Source organism: Sapajus apella, unplaced genomic scaffold (assembly GCF_009761245.1).
Source record: "Sapajus apella isolate SASKATOON/1434 unplaced genomic scaffold, GSC_monkey_1.0 scaffold8, whole genome shotgun sequence".
Classification (NCBI taxonomy): domain Eukaryota; kingdom Metazoa; phylum Chordata; class Mammalia; order Primates; family Cebidae; genus Sapajus; species Sapajus apella.
This window is the reverse complement of record NW_022436948.1, coordinates 13,184,522-13,201,214: the sequence shown is the minus strand read 5'-3', so window position 1 is coordinate 13,201,214 and position 16,693 is coordinate 13,184,522. Positions and strand designations below refer to the sequence as shown.

Here is a 16,693-nt window from a genome sequence, read left to right as displayed (position 1 = left end):
CTTCCAGAGCGACCCTCTCCAAAATATCCAGCTATCCGCTAGCGGTCTCTTGTTGAAGGCAATCGGCGTCGGTCGCTCTTTCTTCCGGGCGCCTCAGATCGAGTCACTGCTCCTATGGAACTTATATTTTAGTGTGACAAAGAGAAAACAAAAATAAATGGACAGGCCGGGCGTTGTGGCTCACGCCTGTAATCCCAGCGCTTTGGAAAGCCGAGGCGAGCGGATCACCTGAGGTGAACATGGTCAACATGGTGAAACACCGTCTGTACTAAAAACACAAAAATTAGCCGAACGTAGTGGCGCGTACCTGTAATTTCAGCTACTAGGGAGTCTGAGGTAGGAGAATCGCTTGAACCCGGGAGGTTGCAGTGAGCCGAGATCGTGCCACTACACTGGGCGACAGAGTGAGACTGTGTCTCAAAAATAATAAATAAATAAACGGACAATACAAATGCAAACACAGGTCTAAAGAAAACTAAACAGGTTGATGGACTTCTTAGATTGGATGGTCAGGGAATGCCTTAAGGGGTGCTAATTGGCAGAGTCCTTAGAACGACGAGTCTAGGCGAGATAGTGCAAGGCTTCTACTCGTTATCTCGTGGTTCTTGGAGGGGAGCAGTGCTGAGTAAATATTGATTTGACTGTTACAAGCCCTGCTACTATTTCCTCTTCCTTAAGCTTTGAAACTTTGGTCTTTTTGGTTGAAACTGCATCCTGGGGAGTGTGTTGGGGAGGGAGTGTGTGGGGAGAAAGTGTATGACCGTAGGCCCGGAAATGCCCAAAGCCAATCCGGGCTTCATAGGAAGATTGATAGACTGATAGTGGACAGAAGGGGGATGGAGCCTTGGGAGAGGGGAAGATGTGTTATTATTTCTAGTACTGTTGAAGCAGCGATCACCCAAATCCTCGAACAGGCATCTACTGGTCTGATTGGCAAATGTCTATCTCCCCAGAGGGAGAAATGGGCTGCTATGTTTTCTTAGCTCCTAACTGCTGGCCGTAAGGTCATACCTTTTCTCCTGAATCGAATTCTGTACTGATCAATTTCTTAAAATTTTACGGTATAGCCTTTCTGATAGAGAGCTACATGTCCACAAACTTACATATTTTACAGGCTCTCAATGTAATTTTTAATAATATTGAGAAATGTAGATAATTGTTGCATAAGAACCCATCTACTGACCATCCAGTTTTGGTTTTGTTTTTTTGTTTTTTAAAGATGGGATTTCACCATGTTGGTCAGGCTGGTCTTGCACTCCCGACCTCAGGTGATCCGCCCGCCTTGGCCTCCAAAGTGCTTGAATTACAGGGGTAAGCCACCACGCCTGGCCAGTTTTGTTGAAATATGTAGCTTAGGCCGGGCGCGGTGGCTCAAGCCTGTAATCCCAGCACTTTGGGAGGCCTAGGCGGGTGGATCACGAGGTCAAGGGATCGAGACCATCCTGGTCAACACGGTGAAACCCCGTCTCTACTAAAAATACAAAAAAATTAGCTGGGCATGGTGGCACGTGCCTGTAATCCCAGCTACTCAGGAGACTGAGGCAGGAGAATTGCCTGAACCCAGGAGGCGGAGGTTGCGGTGAGCCGGGATCGCGCCATTGCACTCCAGCCTGTGTAACAAGAGAGAAACTCCGTCCCCCCCAAAAAATAAAATAAAATAAAATCACCACAGATCAAGCCCATGCAGTATCTTTTAAATTTATCAGCCCTGGTATTTGTTGTCCTCATAACATAACTTTATTATAACTGCATTCTGTTCAGCATTTTCTTTTCTTTCTTTCTTTTTTTTTGATGGAGTCCCTCTTGTGGCCCAGGCTGGAGTGCAGTGGCATGATCTTGACACATTGCAACCTCTGCCTCCTGGGTTCAAGCAACTCTTCTGCCTCAGCCTCCTGAGTAGCTGGAAATACAGGCACGCGCCACCACGCCCAGCTAATTTTTGTACTTAAAGTAGAGACGGGGTTTCGCCATGTTGGCCAGGCTGGTCTCAAAGTCCTGACCTCAGGTGATCTGCCTGCCTCGGCCTCCCAAAGAGCTGGGATTACAGGTGTGAGCCACCACGCCTGAACCTGTTCAGCATTTTCTTAAGGTCCTTTTCTTCTCATACAGGTCATGTCTTAAAAATCTGTGGTTAGCTCTTTCTTGGTGTGGTTTCAGCAGTCATAAATCATTCAAAGCCTGTTGTCTTGCCCTCAGGCACCAAAGTGAGTTCTGACGAAGATGACGCCTGGTGTGGTCTTGTGAGTTGACTAGTTTTCTCTTAGTATTTTAGGTGCTGTTGCCTTTTTAGATGAAGAGCATCTTATGACCACTTGTATCTGTTAAGCAGTCCATCATGATTGACTTCCCAGTCTGGATCATTTATGAGTCATTCATGATGGCTGCTGGATGTCAGGCAGCCAGAAAGGAAAAGTGCAAATTTTACTCTATTGATTGCTTTTTTGTTATTTTTTTAGGTCGTAACACACTACAGATACAGTTAAAGCCCCGACATACCTCTCTCTAATCCCATTCTCTTATTCCCCTTCTCCAGAGATAAACTGTTATTCTGAATTTGGTGTTTATCATTTCCATTGCATGTTTTTTTATACCATTAACACATGTATGTACCCCTAAAAATATATCCTCTTGTGTATTTTAAATTTTATATAAATGGTCTTATTATTTTGTAACTTGCTTTATGACTACACAGTGAGATTTTCTGTTATGTTATTTTCACTGTTGTCAACTATTCCACTGTATGGCTATGCCACTCCATTCCCCTGTGGACGTTTATTTCTGTTTTTCATCGTTATAAACAATGCCTCTCATGCTCCACAGGTCCTAGTTTCTCTAGAAGTCGGATTTCTTGTTGATAGGGTAGATGAATTTTACCTGACATTGTTAAATTGCTCTTTAAAGCTGATGTGCCAGTTTACCCACTCTTTTTTTTTTTTGAGACAGAGTCTCACTCTGTCACCAGGCTAGAGTGCAGTGGCGCGATCTTGGATCACTGCAACCTCTGCCTGCCAGGTTCAAGTGATTCTCCTGCCTCAGCCTCCCAAGTAGCTGGGACTATAGGCACATGCCACCACACCCAGCTAATTTTTGTATTTTTAGTAGAGACAGCGTTTCACCACGTTGGCCAGGATGGTCTCAATCTCTTGACCTTGTGATCCACCCACCTTGGCCTCCCAAAGGGCTGGGATTACAGGCATGTGCCACTGCCCTCAGCCCAGTTTACCCTCACCAACCATGTAAGAGTTCCTGTCTCCGTATAATTGGTAATGCTTGATATGGTCATACTTATTTTTCTAACATTAATAAATTGATGTTTTGATATATACATCAGTTTTTGCGAGTTTGCTTATCACATGTGTATCACCCTTGCTGTAGTTTCTGGCCCTGCAGAGCTCAGAATCAGGCTGTGGGTGATGTAAAAATGATGAAAACTAAGCTACAGACTGGAGAAGTATCTGCAAACCATATATCCAACAAAAGATGAGTAGAATCTAGAATATGTAAATAATTCTCAAAACTCAACAGTAAAAACAAAATCCATTTAGAAAATGGGCAAAATACCACAGACAGAGACTTCACTGAATGTAAGACGGCAAATAAGCCCTTGAAAAGATCTTCAGGCCAGGCATGGTGGCTCAAGCCTGTAATCCCAGCATTTTGAGAGGCTGAGGTGGCTGGATCACCTGAGGTCAGGAGTTCGAGACCAGCCTGGCCAAAATGGTGAAACCCATCTCTACTAAAAACACAAAAAATAGCTCGGCGTGGTGGCAGATGCCTGTAATCACAGCTACTTGGGAGGCTGAGGCAGGAGAATCGCTGGAACCCAGGAGGCAGAGGTTGCAGTGAACCAAGATTGTGGCACTGTACTCACGCCTTGTCAACACAGCACGACTCCGTCTTAAAAAAACAAAACAAAACAAAAAACAAGAAAAGATCTTTATCATTAGCTATCAGGGAAATGTAAATTAAAACCACAATGAAATATCCCCTGCTATAATAGCTAAACTGAAATATAGTGACAACAGCAAATGAGGACAAGAATATGGAGAAGCTGGGTTACTCATGCATTGCTGATGGGAATGTAAAATGGTAGGCACTCTGGAAAATTTCAAACAACTGACGCATGCCATTACCCTATGATCAAGCAATTGCAATCCTGGGCATTTATCCCAGAGATATGTAAACTTATGTTCACAGCAGCTCTGTTTGTAATAGCCCACAAACTGAAAACAACCCAGGGGTCGTTCAGTGCACGAATGGTTAAATAAAGAGCACATCCATACCATGGAATACTACTCGGCAATAAAAAGGAACAACAGACAGTACACGCAACCTAGATGAATCTCCAGAGAATTATGCTGAGTGAAAAAAGCCAACCCCAAAAGATTACATACCACAATTCAATTTACATAACATTATTGAAGTGAGAAGATTATAGATGTGGAGATCAGAGCAGTGGTTGCCAGAGGATAAGGGCAGGGGAAAAGGAAATGCGATGAAAGGGCAGTGGGAAAAGGGCAACATGAGGGCTCCTTATGGTGATGGAAATGGTCTGTATCATTAGTGTCTTGGTCATGCATGCTCTGGTACTGTAGTTTTTGCAAGATATGACTCCTGGGGGCGAGTGGGTAAAGGGATACATGGGATCTCTGTTTTCTTATAACTCTGTATTAACCCACAAGTATCTTAAGATATTTTTAAGCCAATAATTCTGTAAGTTCTTAATAAAAGTTAATGAACACAAACTAAGAATTAAGGTAAGAATTTCAAATATCAATCAGGACTGAAAAAGGCAATACTAGCCTTGGCCTTTTTTTTTTAAATTTTTTTTGAGATAGGAGCTTTGTCCATCATCCAGGCTAGAGTATGGTGGTGTGATCATAGCTCACTCATTGCAGCCTTGATCTCCTGGGCTCAAGTGATGCCCTCCCTCAGCATTCTGAGTAGCTGGGACTACAGGCATGCATCACCATGCCCAGGTAATTCATTTTTTACCACAGATGAAGTCTATATTGCCCAGGCTGGTCTCGAACTCCTGGGCTCAAGCAATCCTCCTGCCTGAGCCTCCTAAAATGCTGGGAGTACAGGCATGAGCCATTTCACCTTGCCTAGCCTTGCCTCTTAATTTGGGTCTTTTTAGGCAGTCCCTTTTTCGGTCTGGTTATTTGTGTCCCAATTCCTCTTTGCCCCCCAGTTGTTCCTTCTACTTTGGGTAAGAAATATCACCATTTATGTCGTGTTATTTTCCTTTTTTTTTTTTTTTTTTGAGGCGGAGTTTCACTCATGTTACCCAGGCTGGAGTGCAATGGCACGATCTCGGCTCACCACAACCTCCGCCTCCTGGGTTCAGGCAATTCTCCTGCCTCAGCCTCCTGAGTAGCTGGGATTACAGGCATGCGCCACCACGCCCAGCTAATTTTTTGTATTTTTAGTAGAGATGGGGTTTCACCATGTTGACCAGGATGGTCTCGATCTCTTGACCTCGTGATCCACCCGCCTCGGCCTCCCAAAGTGCTGGGATTACAGGCTTGAGCCACCGCGCCCGGCCCGTGTTATTTTCAAGTCAGCATGATTTTGAATGAGGGCCTCTCATCACATAAGTGCATGAACTTTTTTTTCTTTTTTTGAGATGGAGTCTTGCTATGTCACCCAGGCTGGAGTGCAGTGGCACTATCTCAGCTCACTGCAACCTCCGCCTCCTGGGTTCAAGCGATTCTTCTGCCTTTGCCTCCTGAGTAGCTGGGATTACAGGCCTGAACCACCGTGCCTGGCTAATTTTTTTTTTTGTATTTTTAGTAGAGACAGAGTTTCACCATGTTGGCTAGGCAAGGTATGGAGTTTTAATAATGATTAGTAATCTCAGAAAATTTTTCTTCCTACTTTTAGAGGAAGCACTATCTTGAGAAATGAAAATAAGGTATTGAATTAAAATACCTGATTTGGCAAGAAGGGTTAAGCTTATTTTCTTTTTTTTTGGGGGGGGTTAAGCTTATTTTCTTTGAATGTCACTAAACTTGTCTATGTGTAAAGTACAAGGAAAATGGCTGAGAAAAATTCTTCCCTTTTGAGCAAAGAAGTCAGCGTGGTAAAGACAGATATATTTATTTCATATGACAGCACATTTCACAGGATATGTACAGAATGTCTGTGTACCATTGACTTTAATACTGTATTTCTATAAAGTTTATAGTTATAAATATTGTATGCCACATAAGCAATAAAATTCTTACATATAAACAGCAATCTACTATAGAACACAGAGTTCACAAAGAGATCCTTAGTGTCTAACTTCTGCTCTGCTTTAAACAGAACTAGTAAATATTTAATAATACACAGAATAATGGCAAGTTATTTGCAGCATACCTTTAACTTTCATAACTTTGTGCATTTTCAGCAACTTGCCAAGTATAATTTTCCTGATAAAGGCTGGGCTGCTGATATGTATATTTTAGACAGTAGTTTCTATTCAATAGGAAACATTGCTCACAGAACTGTAATTTGCACTAGTGAAGTTCACCTAACAATGAATTATTTTGCTAATGGAGAGCAAATACCATATGCACTAGTCACATGGATGTTAAAGCCACAGTTTCAACAAGTTAATTCACATTTTGAAGCACACTGCTTATAGTAATACTGCTTTTGAAAAGACACTACTGCTGAAATGATTAGAACCTCCAAAAAGCACAATATAAAACTCACAAGAGTTATTTCTAACAGCAAATCCTGGCTGTTAGCAGAGAGGATTACTTCTATAAATATAGTATTTTGATAACATTTGAGCATTTAGAAAAATGCTTTTTTTCTAATAGATTTGCTTTATGTTGTAAGTGCAGTGCAGTTTGCTGTGCTTTTAACATTTTACACATTTGTAGCCATGAATGCTATTTTTTTGATATTCCCTCAATGTACATCTTTAAAGGTTAAGTGTGGACATAGGAATTTAGGTGGACATATACAACTCTTTATATAAAAGGAACGTTAATATAAGTAAGTCTTAATGGGTAAAGATGATTGTAACTTAAACTGACAAAGAAACAACTATTGCTCAGGAGTTTTCTGATTGGTTTACTTAATGATATCAAAATACTACATTCTGTAAAAATTCTGTATACTTCATAAAATTAACAAAAGCAGGATCAGTTGCATATTGGCAGTGCAGGAGACGAAATCCACAGCTAATTTGAGGTATAGCCTCTAAAAACTTAAAGCAGCATCATAGATGTGTTATGTAGCCTCTTAAGGGCAGGGGGCGGGGGATAACACACACTGGGTATAACCCCAATTCAAAGCACTCAGGGGATGGCTGCTTTTCCTGCTAAAAAGTTCCAGAGCAAAAGCAGCAAAAAGAAAATATGGGAGGGATATGAGCAACGTATACTTGAACGTAGGCAGAGAAGAGGGTACGGTTAGCTCTAATATTTCTCACTGAACTCGGTGGTATGTACCTTCCCTCCATATAAGGCCATAGTGCTTTTTTGTGAGTGCTAGAATATCCATCTACTTGACAGTGACCACAAAATAGGATGTTTCCGGCTGCAAGAATCTCCTCCTGGCGAAAAGCATATGAAGGTGCTGAAGTGGAAAGTAACATGGTTGTATGTATTTGAAGGGGTTGGGTGTGGAATGGTAGAAAATTCTGATTCTGTGGTGAGATTATTCTAGTCTTGAAAAAAAAAATAATGAAAGGTCCAAATTACATTTGCAGCCATCTTTTTGGTAATGTGATATTGAAAAAGGGACTGTGTTGGAATTTTTAGGTATAATTTGGTCCAAGTTATATCCTAGAAATTAAACTATGAATTGTAAAAATATGTAAATGTATATAGAAGTACATGTGTTTCTACGTATTATGTATGTACACATACGTATACTTTTTTTTTAATCAATGCCTTTCAAAACTCTGTTCACTGTAACCTTGGCAGCTCTTTGGTAAATACTCATAGATACCAGTTGTCAACAAGTATGAATGAGAGGGCTGGTGGAAATGTCAGCTGAAAATTGGGTGGGCTTTTTGAGATTCTTCAGAAGACTGACCAAAAAAATTTCTGAATAAGGACTGTTTTCTAAAGTACTTTTAAGCACTTTTTATGGGTACTACTGTCTTCTATTCATCCAAAGAGAAATACATCAAAACTCCAGTTAACAATGTGAAGGGTTTTTTCCTTATTTCCAATATACACATATTCCAACTCTGTACACATCAAATAGTGGTGTTTTGTGAAGATATCAGTGCACTTAACAATGACTTATTGCACATAATGAAATACTAATGCCCAATTCTCTTGGCTCTACCCTGCCAAAAGCAAATACCCACTGTCTTCCATTGTATGGTGTTATCTTTCTGTGAAGTCCAGTGTGGGTGATGCCTTGGAGGCCAAGGTAGTGAAAGGATCTACAGGAGGGCTGGTGCCGTGTGGGAGCAGAGGGACAGGAGGTGGAGGAGGTCTTCTTGATGACAACACACAAAAAGAGACATTTGTACCTTTATTCCAGTCATCATTCAATGTCAGGTTGGAGCCAGAAAATGAACTTGGCTGATGACCCAGTAAGTCTGAACAAGCTGACTTTGACTTCCCTTTCACACCAAAGTCCTCTTCTTCCTCGAAGGTTACCCATCCTTTTGGGTTGCTAATTTTTAATGTAGACTGGCCCTGTAGATCCAAACTGTCCATAAACCTATCAAGTGAAGATGAAGCCTTGCTTTTGTTATGACCAAGAGGCTGAAGAGAAGGGAAAGGACTGATAGTAACAGGCTCTTCTTTGCAGAACCATGAAGTTGCCTCTGATTCTTGAGATTCGGCTCTAAATGGGTTTCCAGGAGCAGCAGTACTATCACTGAAAGGATTTGTCCTGATCAAGCCAGTAATAAATGGATTTGGAGAACTTCGCATATTTTCCTGGGATTGACTCCGAGCTGGAATTGGAGGCATTGTTGGCATGCAATGTACAGAACTCAAAGTATTAACATTACTTTGTGTTGCAGAAGGCAACTGAATCAACCTCTGTGGATCTGGGGTTGGAACAGGTGACGTTTGAACAGATAGCTGAGCCTTTGATACAGCAAGCAGATTAAATGACAGATCTTCAAATGGGTCAATCTTTAATGGTGATTCTCGTGTGACACCAGAGATTCCATTTGTTTTTACCTGCAAAAGAAAGAAAGCACTGAAAAATTAGTTTATATTTACTCTTAATACCCCCTATTCTTCCTGTCTGAGTTAATTCTTCCCATTTTAGGGGCAAGTAGTAAATTTAGAAACTAAAAAGTAGCTTTGTGTAGTTTGTTACTCCAGTGGTTTAAATAAGATGAAACAGCTAAAATCTTTAAAAACTTCTTTCTAAATAAATCCTTTCTAATTAAATCCATTTTTTAAATCCCTCAAAATCAGATACAGCTTATTTCATTCATGCAAGGTTTCAAAATGGTAAGGAGAATTGTACAGAATTAACAAAATTTGTTCATGCCCAGTTCTATCACATTTCAGCATGAATTTAAATCCATACTTAGAACTTACGCTAAATCTATAAACTTCCAACACCTATCTATGATGACGATGTGGTTTCATTGTTCTTTTAAGTATGTTTTTATTTCAAATTAATGTTACCATGGAAATTCAATTTTATAGATAAAATTAATTCCATTAGCATATTTTATTCATAAGATGAAGACTGCATCTTTCCCTCTTCTACTTGGCAAAATAAATTTTGAGAGTTCTTTGCCTTTTTTTTTTTTTTGGAGACCGCGTCTCATGCTGTCACCCAGGCCAGAGAGTAATGGCACAATTTTGGCTCACTGCAAGCTCCACCTCCCGGGTTCAAGTGATTCTTGTGCCTTAGCCTTCTGAGTGTCTGGCACTACAGGTATGTGCCACCACACCCAGCCACCTTTTTGTATTTTAGTAGAGACGGGGTTTCACCATGTTGCCCAGGCTGGTCTCGAACTCCTGAGCTCAGGAATCTACCTGCCTCAGTCTCCCAAAGTGCTAGGATTACAGATGTGAGCCATCGCACCCAGCACAGTTGACTTTTAATGTAAGCGCTCCTTTGTGGAATAACCTGAGTAATGTGAGGCAGGGCACAGGGGCTCACGCCTGTAATCCCTGCACTTTGGGAGGCTGAGGTGGTTGGATCACCTGAGGTCAGGAGTTCGAGACCAGCCTGGCCAACATGATGAAACCCTGTCTCTACTAAATATACAAAAAATTAGCTGGGCATGGTGGCATGCGCCTATCATCCAAGGTTGAGGCAGAAGAATCGCTTGAACCTGGGAGGCAGAGGTTGCAGTGAGCTGAGATTATGCCACTGCACTCCAGCCTGGGCAAAAACAACAAAACTCTGTCTCAAAAAAACAAAACAAAATTTAAAAAAAACTGAGTAATGTGGCAACTTTCCATAAAAAAATTCACCCTCCTGTCTTGTAAAAATGTTCCAAAACATATCCTATTAGTGACCAAATACAACCATTGCTTAAAACCAGAAGAAAAAAAAAATCTCATTTTCTTTTTTTTTTTTTTTTTTTTTTTTACTGGTACATGTCTACAACCACAGTAAAGAAGTGCCTAGAGTAGTGCCTGGTCCTTTCTGTGTGACAGAGCTGGCTGTGAACTGTTATCATAGGAAGAGTGCTTGGAATTCCTTCACGGCCACCACAAGTTTGCACTCTTGCCCTAAATTCTTGGTCCCTAGTCCATAAAGAAGCTGGCTGGAGTGGAGCACAGCCAAGGGACTGAACACAGCCAACTGATCGGATGAAGGGAAAGAACTATGATTCTGGCCTCATGAACAAATTAGCTCATCAGGCATTCATCATTAATTTTCAAAAAAAAAAAATGATACAATTTTTAAAACTAGGGTTGAATGTCCATTAAGTATATAATAGGGGTAAGTGTTTTAAACTAGGGTTTTAAGAATTATATACTTAATCAACACTTAGGCTAACTCAAGAAAACTTCAGGGTCGGATAGGACAGGACAAAAAAAATTTCAGTTCAAGACTGGCAAAGTAATAAAATGAGCACTGCCCAAAAGGAATCTGGATAGCTGTTAAAGCAAAGTAACTATATTTTATTGAATAAAATCGGAAAAAAACAGCAGCAGTCCCAATACAATGTAATTGCACAATATGAAACACTTAGTTACTGCTTTAGAGTAGGAAGGCTGTCTACTTGTAGAAGGAAACGGTTTGGATGACGTCATCAGTGAGTAACTTTCAAGTATCTCTTTTATTCAACTCTCCTAGAAAATGCTTTATAACTGGTTGAGAAAGTATACTTTTCTTCAAACTTAGTATGATATATTTGTACAAAATTAAAGACAAAACATGTCACAGACTTTAAGCTGTATTCTAAATGTCTTAGGTAAGTAGACCTATATATGGAAATGTTCTTAAAAGGAAATTTATGTAGACATTATAAAATTAACTCTATATTACCGAAAATCTTTGGACTATTTATAGTTATTATAAAATGGAAATATTTGTATCTGAGTCAAAATTCTCCTATGGCAGATAGAACTGTCCACAATACAGACATTATAGGAAAGGAGAATTTTGTGCTCTGCCAGCTTAGAATAGAAGCCACCTGCTGCATAAATGCTATACATTTACATATCTTTATTTTCATATATAAGAAAATTTTTATTTCAAAATAAGTTAATTTGACAGAATCAGGATCATTTTCCCCAATCAGACTTGAAATTACAATGACAGCCACATCGCCATTCATAACATTAGAATTAATTTGTAATCTAAGCAGGATGTGTGATGACAATATTAAAACTGGTGCTATTTTTACAGAGAAGGGTGTTGGAAGGACCTTTAAATAATCTTGTTATAATGTTACTTTCATCTTTATAAACCATCAATTCTTCCTTGCCAATAACAATCTTGCTACTAAAACTGTTTAAAAAATATTTCCCCCAAATAGTTTTTCCTAAAAAAAAAATATATATATACTGAAGTTTGTGTTTATGTAATTACATAAATGCCATTGTTAAAACCAAGAACCAATCTGGTTTTGCCAAATGGGCTTTCATATACCTAAATCTTACTTTCTTGGGGTTAACACTTTTTAGTTTTGTTAATTTTCATTTAAAAAATGAAGCAAAAAGTGGTAAAGCATTAGCAAGAACAACTAAATGGTTCCTAAATCCAAAACACTAAGAAAAAGAAAAAGCAGGTTTTATGGTATGATAAAATTTATTAATGTGGACAGGTGGTTTTAAAAATGGGTGAAACTTTAGATGTATGAAGGAGCAATTCATACATCTAATGTGTTGAGACGGATGAAAACACATGTAAGATTGATAAATAGTCAGGTACCTGTTACCCTGATGGTTGCTCCTGCTTTGAGAAAGGAAACAGACATCAAAGGAGAGTTAGGAGGACAATCTGAGATCAACCAGCAACCCTAACAATTCAGTCAACAAAATACTTTCTGTTCTAAGTTACATACAGAATCCAAGAGCAGCAATATTTGCAGGTTATAACACAAGTTCAAAAAGACAATTCTAATTCCTTTCGTAATTTTTTTTGAATTAGGGTCCAGACTTTCGTTTTGTCTGTGGTTGATGACTAACCAGTTCAGTTTTGTTATTCCAGAAATAATACTCCAAATGATTTCAGAGTTCTAAAATATTTTACGCAACCTGTTATGGACTGAACACTTGTGGTGCTCTCCCCTGCCAAATTCATACATTGATTCTGTAAGCCCCAGTGCAATGGTATTTGGAGGTGGGGCCACTGCGAGGTAATCAGAGTTAGAAGAGGTCATGAAGGTGGGACCCCATGTTGGGATTAGTGTCCTTATGAGAAGAGACACCAGAGAGCTTGTGCAAGGGTATGTGCATGCTCTCATTCCAGGCACCACATGCACTGAGGCCGGTTGAACACACAGTGAGAAGGTGGCTGTCAGCAAGCCACAAAGAGTGCCCTCACCCAGAACTCAACCGTGCTGGCACCCTGATCTCAGACTTCCAGCCTCCAAAACTGTGAGAAAATAAATTTCTGTTGTGCAAGTCACCCAGTCTATGGTATTTCATATGTCAACCCAAGCAGACTAGGATACAGCCTTAGGATAGCCTAGGGATATCACTATTAGAGAAAATGTATAAAATGGTACACAACTATTTTACAAAAAGACTATTCCACTGAAAATTAGTATTCATTTTAACAAAATGGTCAGGATCTAGCTTGTTTTGTCTTACTCAAATTTTATGAAGGACGACACTTTTATATTATTAATTCACTTCATAACGTTTAGTTGGAAGGTACAAGAAACTTTTACCTCACAAGAAACTTGGAATTTACCTTTGTTTAAAAATGAAATCATAATCCCTCTATAATATAGCATTATTTTAAAAAATCTAGTATTCTCAAACAGTTTTGAGGTAAATCTTCTCCAATAACTAAACTTATTATTAAACAGCAAAACTAATTTTGACAATTCAGAGATTATCATTCTGAAATATACTAAGTACTTTAAAATTTCCTGCCTAGTAACCCTGAGACTCTTGTTTAACACCCAAGAGTTCTGTGTGTCAGTTCTGGCAGTGGAAGGAGATGGGAATAGGTTTATACTGAGATGTACAAGGTTGCTGTATCCTCCATTCTGGAATGCGGCGATTCCAGACCTGCGATTTGTCTACCAGGTCTCATAGTAACAGTACGGCAGTGAGTTTGGTTCCTTTACTTGCAGCTACATTTCCTTATTTCTGGCTCTTAGCTGATAAAGATGACTAAGGTGCTGGAAGTCAGACAGATAAATGAAGATTTTTTATGCTTTGTAAAGGATGTATGATGTGTTATATAATCACTTGAATTAAATGAATCTCTTCTATATAAAATTATAAAATCAAAGAATATTCAAATAATAAAAAGTAAAATTGGATCATATACATTTTTATGTTTTAAATACCTTGTAGATTTGGAACAGGATAAGTAAAGACTTGTAAAAATTACAAATGTTCAATTCTAAAACTATTCCATGTCATTACAAAATATCAACTTTGTCATATTTAAAAATCTCACCATCAGGTATGAAAATCTTGCATATTTTTCAACTTAAAGCTATTTCCCATAATTTTAAAAATTTTCTATTATTTTAAAAATAGGCATTATTTTATGGTTCAAAATTCAAAAGGTACAAAAAGGTAAAAAGACTCCTCCTCACCTCCCTCCTGACCACCCAGCATTAGGCGTTCCTTGGAAGGAACTGTAACTGCTTTGTGATCCCTCACGATGACAGTCTGCATGTAAACAAGACCCTCACCCTCCAAGAAAGGAAAGTGTGTCTGTGTATCTAATATTAAGGAGTTTGATGGGGCACACAGAAAGCATGTGGTGGCAGCCACCAAACTGCTATACTCACTTCAAGGAAAAACAAATCAAAACAATGGAAAGTTTTCTCAGAAAATCATGTGTCTTAAGATGATTATATAATGGTAGCAATCTCACCTGACAGTGTGCACTTCCTGAAGTTTTTCAGAGTACTTTATCTACTTTCATATTGTCTAAGGATAAACTATCAGAGAGAGTTTCAGTTATTATGGCACACATCTACAATGAGATGGATACCCTAAAACAGTCATAAAAGCTCAGAGTGGCTAGTTGAAAAAGTTTTTTGCCCTCTAATTACATTTTATTTATTATTATTATTTGAGATGGAGTCTCGTTCTGTTGCCAGGCTGAAGTGCAGTGGCATGATCTCGGCTCACCGAAACCTCCCCCTCCGGGATTCAAGCGATTCTCCTGCTTCAGCCTCCTGAGTAGCTGGGATTACAGGAGCATGCCACCACTCCCGGCTAAGTTTTGTATTTTTGGTAGAGATGGGGTGTCACCATTTTGATCAGGCTGGTTTCAAACTCCTGATCTCATGATTCGCCAGCCTTGGCCTCCCAAAGTGCTGGGATTACAGGCATGAGCCACCACATCTGGCCCCAATTACATTTTTAAAAATACAATATTATATATACATTACAAGAAAATAAGAAAAATTCATGATTCACTAAAAATTGATTGGCAGAAAAAAATACATTCTTTGAAGGAGTTCTACCATTATTATATATTTTCAGCATCCTCACTTTTTTTTTTTTTTTTTTTTTTTTTTTTCAGATGGAGTCTCGCTCTGTCACCCAGGCTAGAGTGCAACAGTGCAATCTCGGCTCACTAAAACTTCCATCTCCTGGGTTCAAGCAATTCTCCTGTCTCGGCTTCCTGAGTAGCTGGGACTGCAGGCGCATGCCACCACGCCTGGCTAATTTTTGTATTTTTAGTAGAGACAGGGTTTCACCACACTGGTCAGGGTGGTCTTGAATTCCTGACCTCAGGTGATCCACCCACGTCGGCCTCCCAAAGTGCTGAGATTACAGGTGTGAGTCACCATGCCTGGACTTCATCCTCAATTTTCTAAACTAAAAAAAATATAGAATGCTTTTTGGTATTAACCATTAAGAGAACATTTCCTTAAACTTTTACACATGACTTAAGAAATGCTAACTGCTAACATTATTCATATTGCAGTGAGTCATATTTACTTTAATATCTGTTTTTACCCTGTAGACACTTAAGAAACTGTTTACTCTGCTAACCAGCTGGACATACCCATGTATCGGTAAAAATAAATGTAAACTATTACTTATAAATGTGCTTAAGGGACATTGCCCATATGTATTATTTCTGTATTTCAGATCTTTCCAAAGTATAAAAGAAGATTATTTATTTATTTATTTATTATTTTTGGAAGGACAGGGTCTCACTGTGTCACCAGGCTGTAGTACACAGGATGGTCATGGCTCACTGCAGCCTCGACCTCCTGGGTGCAAGGAATCCTCCCACCTCAGCCTCTTAAGTAGCCATGGCATAACACCTGGATAGTTTTTTAAATTATTTGTAGAGACAAGGTCTCACTATGTTGCCCAGGCAGGTCTTAAACCCCAGGCTCAAGTGATCTGCCCACCTCGGCCTCTCAAAGTGTTAGGGTTAACAGGCGTGAGCCACCACGTCTGGCCAAAACGCAGACTTTTAAACCTTCACACACTTCTTTGGCCTTGATTGTCTTTTCAGGTTGAGATTTTATACACAGCTAGACAACAAAAAATATACTTATTAAGTATAAATTGTATTTTAACAATTTTACGGGTAATATTTAAATAGGTATGTTCAAATTATTTAATTTATATAAATAACATAATTTGAACATACCTGTTTTAAAATTACATTTTAATAATTTAAATAGGTAATAATTAAAATAGGTATGTTCAAAGACTAAACCATATGCATCAAAGATAATCCTTTGTGTAACAATGAGACTTACTTGTGGTTGTGAGGAAGCTTCTGAAGGCAAGCTATGAGATGACCTGCTTCGAGGTGGTGGTTGCGGTGGGGTTTCCAAATTTGTCTGGGGACCGGACTGAGGCATAGGTGCTGTCATAGGGACAAGGGGCTCCTGCAACCTTTGAGCAGGTGGGGGCAAAGAAGATTGCAGAGGAAAAGCAGCCTGAGGCTTCAGTGGTTCAGGAAGGAAAGTTGAACCTAAAACACCAGTAGTTGTCAGATGTTAGGTGAATTCAAGAAAACTATGTTTTTATTCCCTCTTTAGTAAAATGTTGGGAAAACATTTTAATTATTTAGTTATTTCTTCCTCCAACAAGCAGCCTCATTTTTGTGGTACAATGAAGGAAGGTTATATCTATTT

The 16,693-nt window shown here is 39.3% G+C and overlaps 1 protein-coding gene across 22 annotated transcripts in view; it reads right to left on the bottom strand.

Annotated features, from left to right (window-relative positions):
- Window positions 1-5,989: 5,989 nt before the first annotated feature.
- The window catches only part of SYNJ1 (synaptojanin 1), an 88,432-nt gene continuing 77,728 nt past the window's right edge, over window positions 5,990-16,693 (bottom strand). For 9 of the 22 annotated variants that reach the window (XM_032276997.1, XM_032276999.1, XM_032277000.1 and 6 more), the window contains 2 exons: window positions 16,313-16,530; window positions 5,990-9,149 (listed from right to left, as the gene is read on the bottom strand). In XM_032276997.1, coding sequence (XP_032132888.1) covers window positions 8,337-9,149; window positions 16,313-16,530 — 1,031 coding nt within the window. In that variant the 3' untranslated portion in view covers window positions 5,990-8,336. Of the gene's footprint in view, window positions 9,150-12,318; window positions 12,346-16,312; window positions 16,531-16,693 lie in introns of those variants that run through there. The other 13 variants (XM_032277011.1, XM_032277016.1, XM_032277017.1 and 10 more) reach the window with 8 other exon arrangements.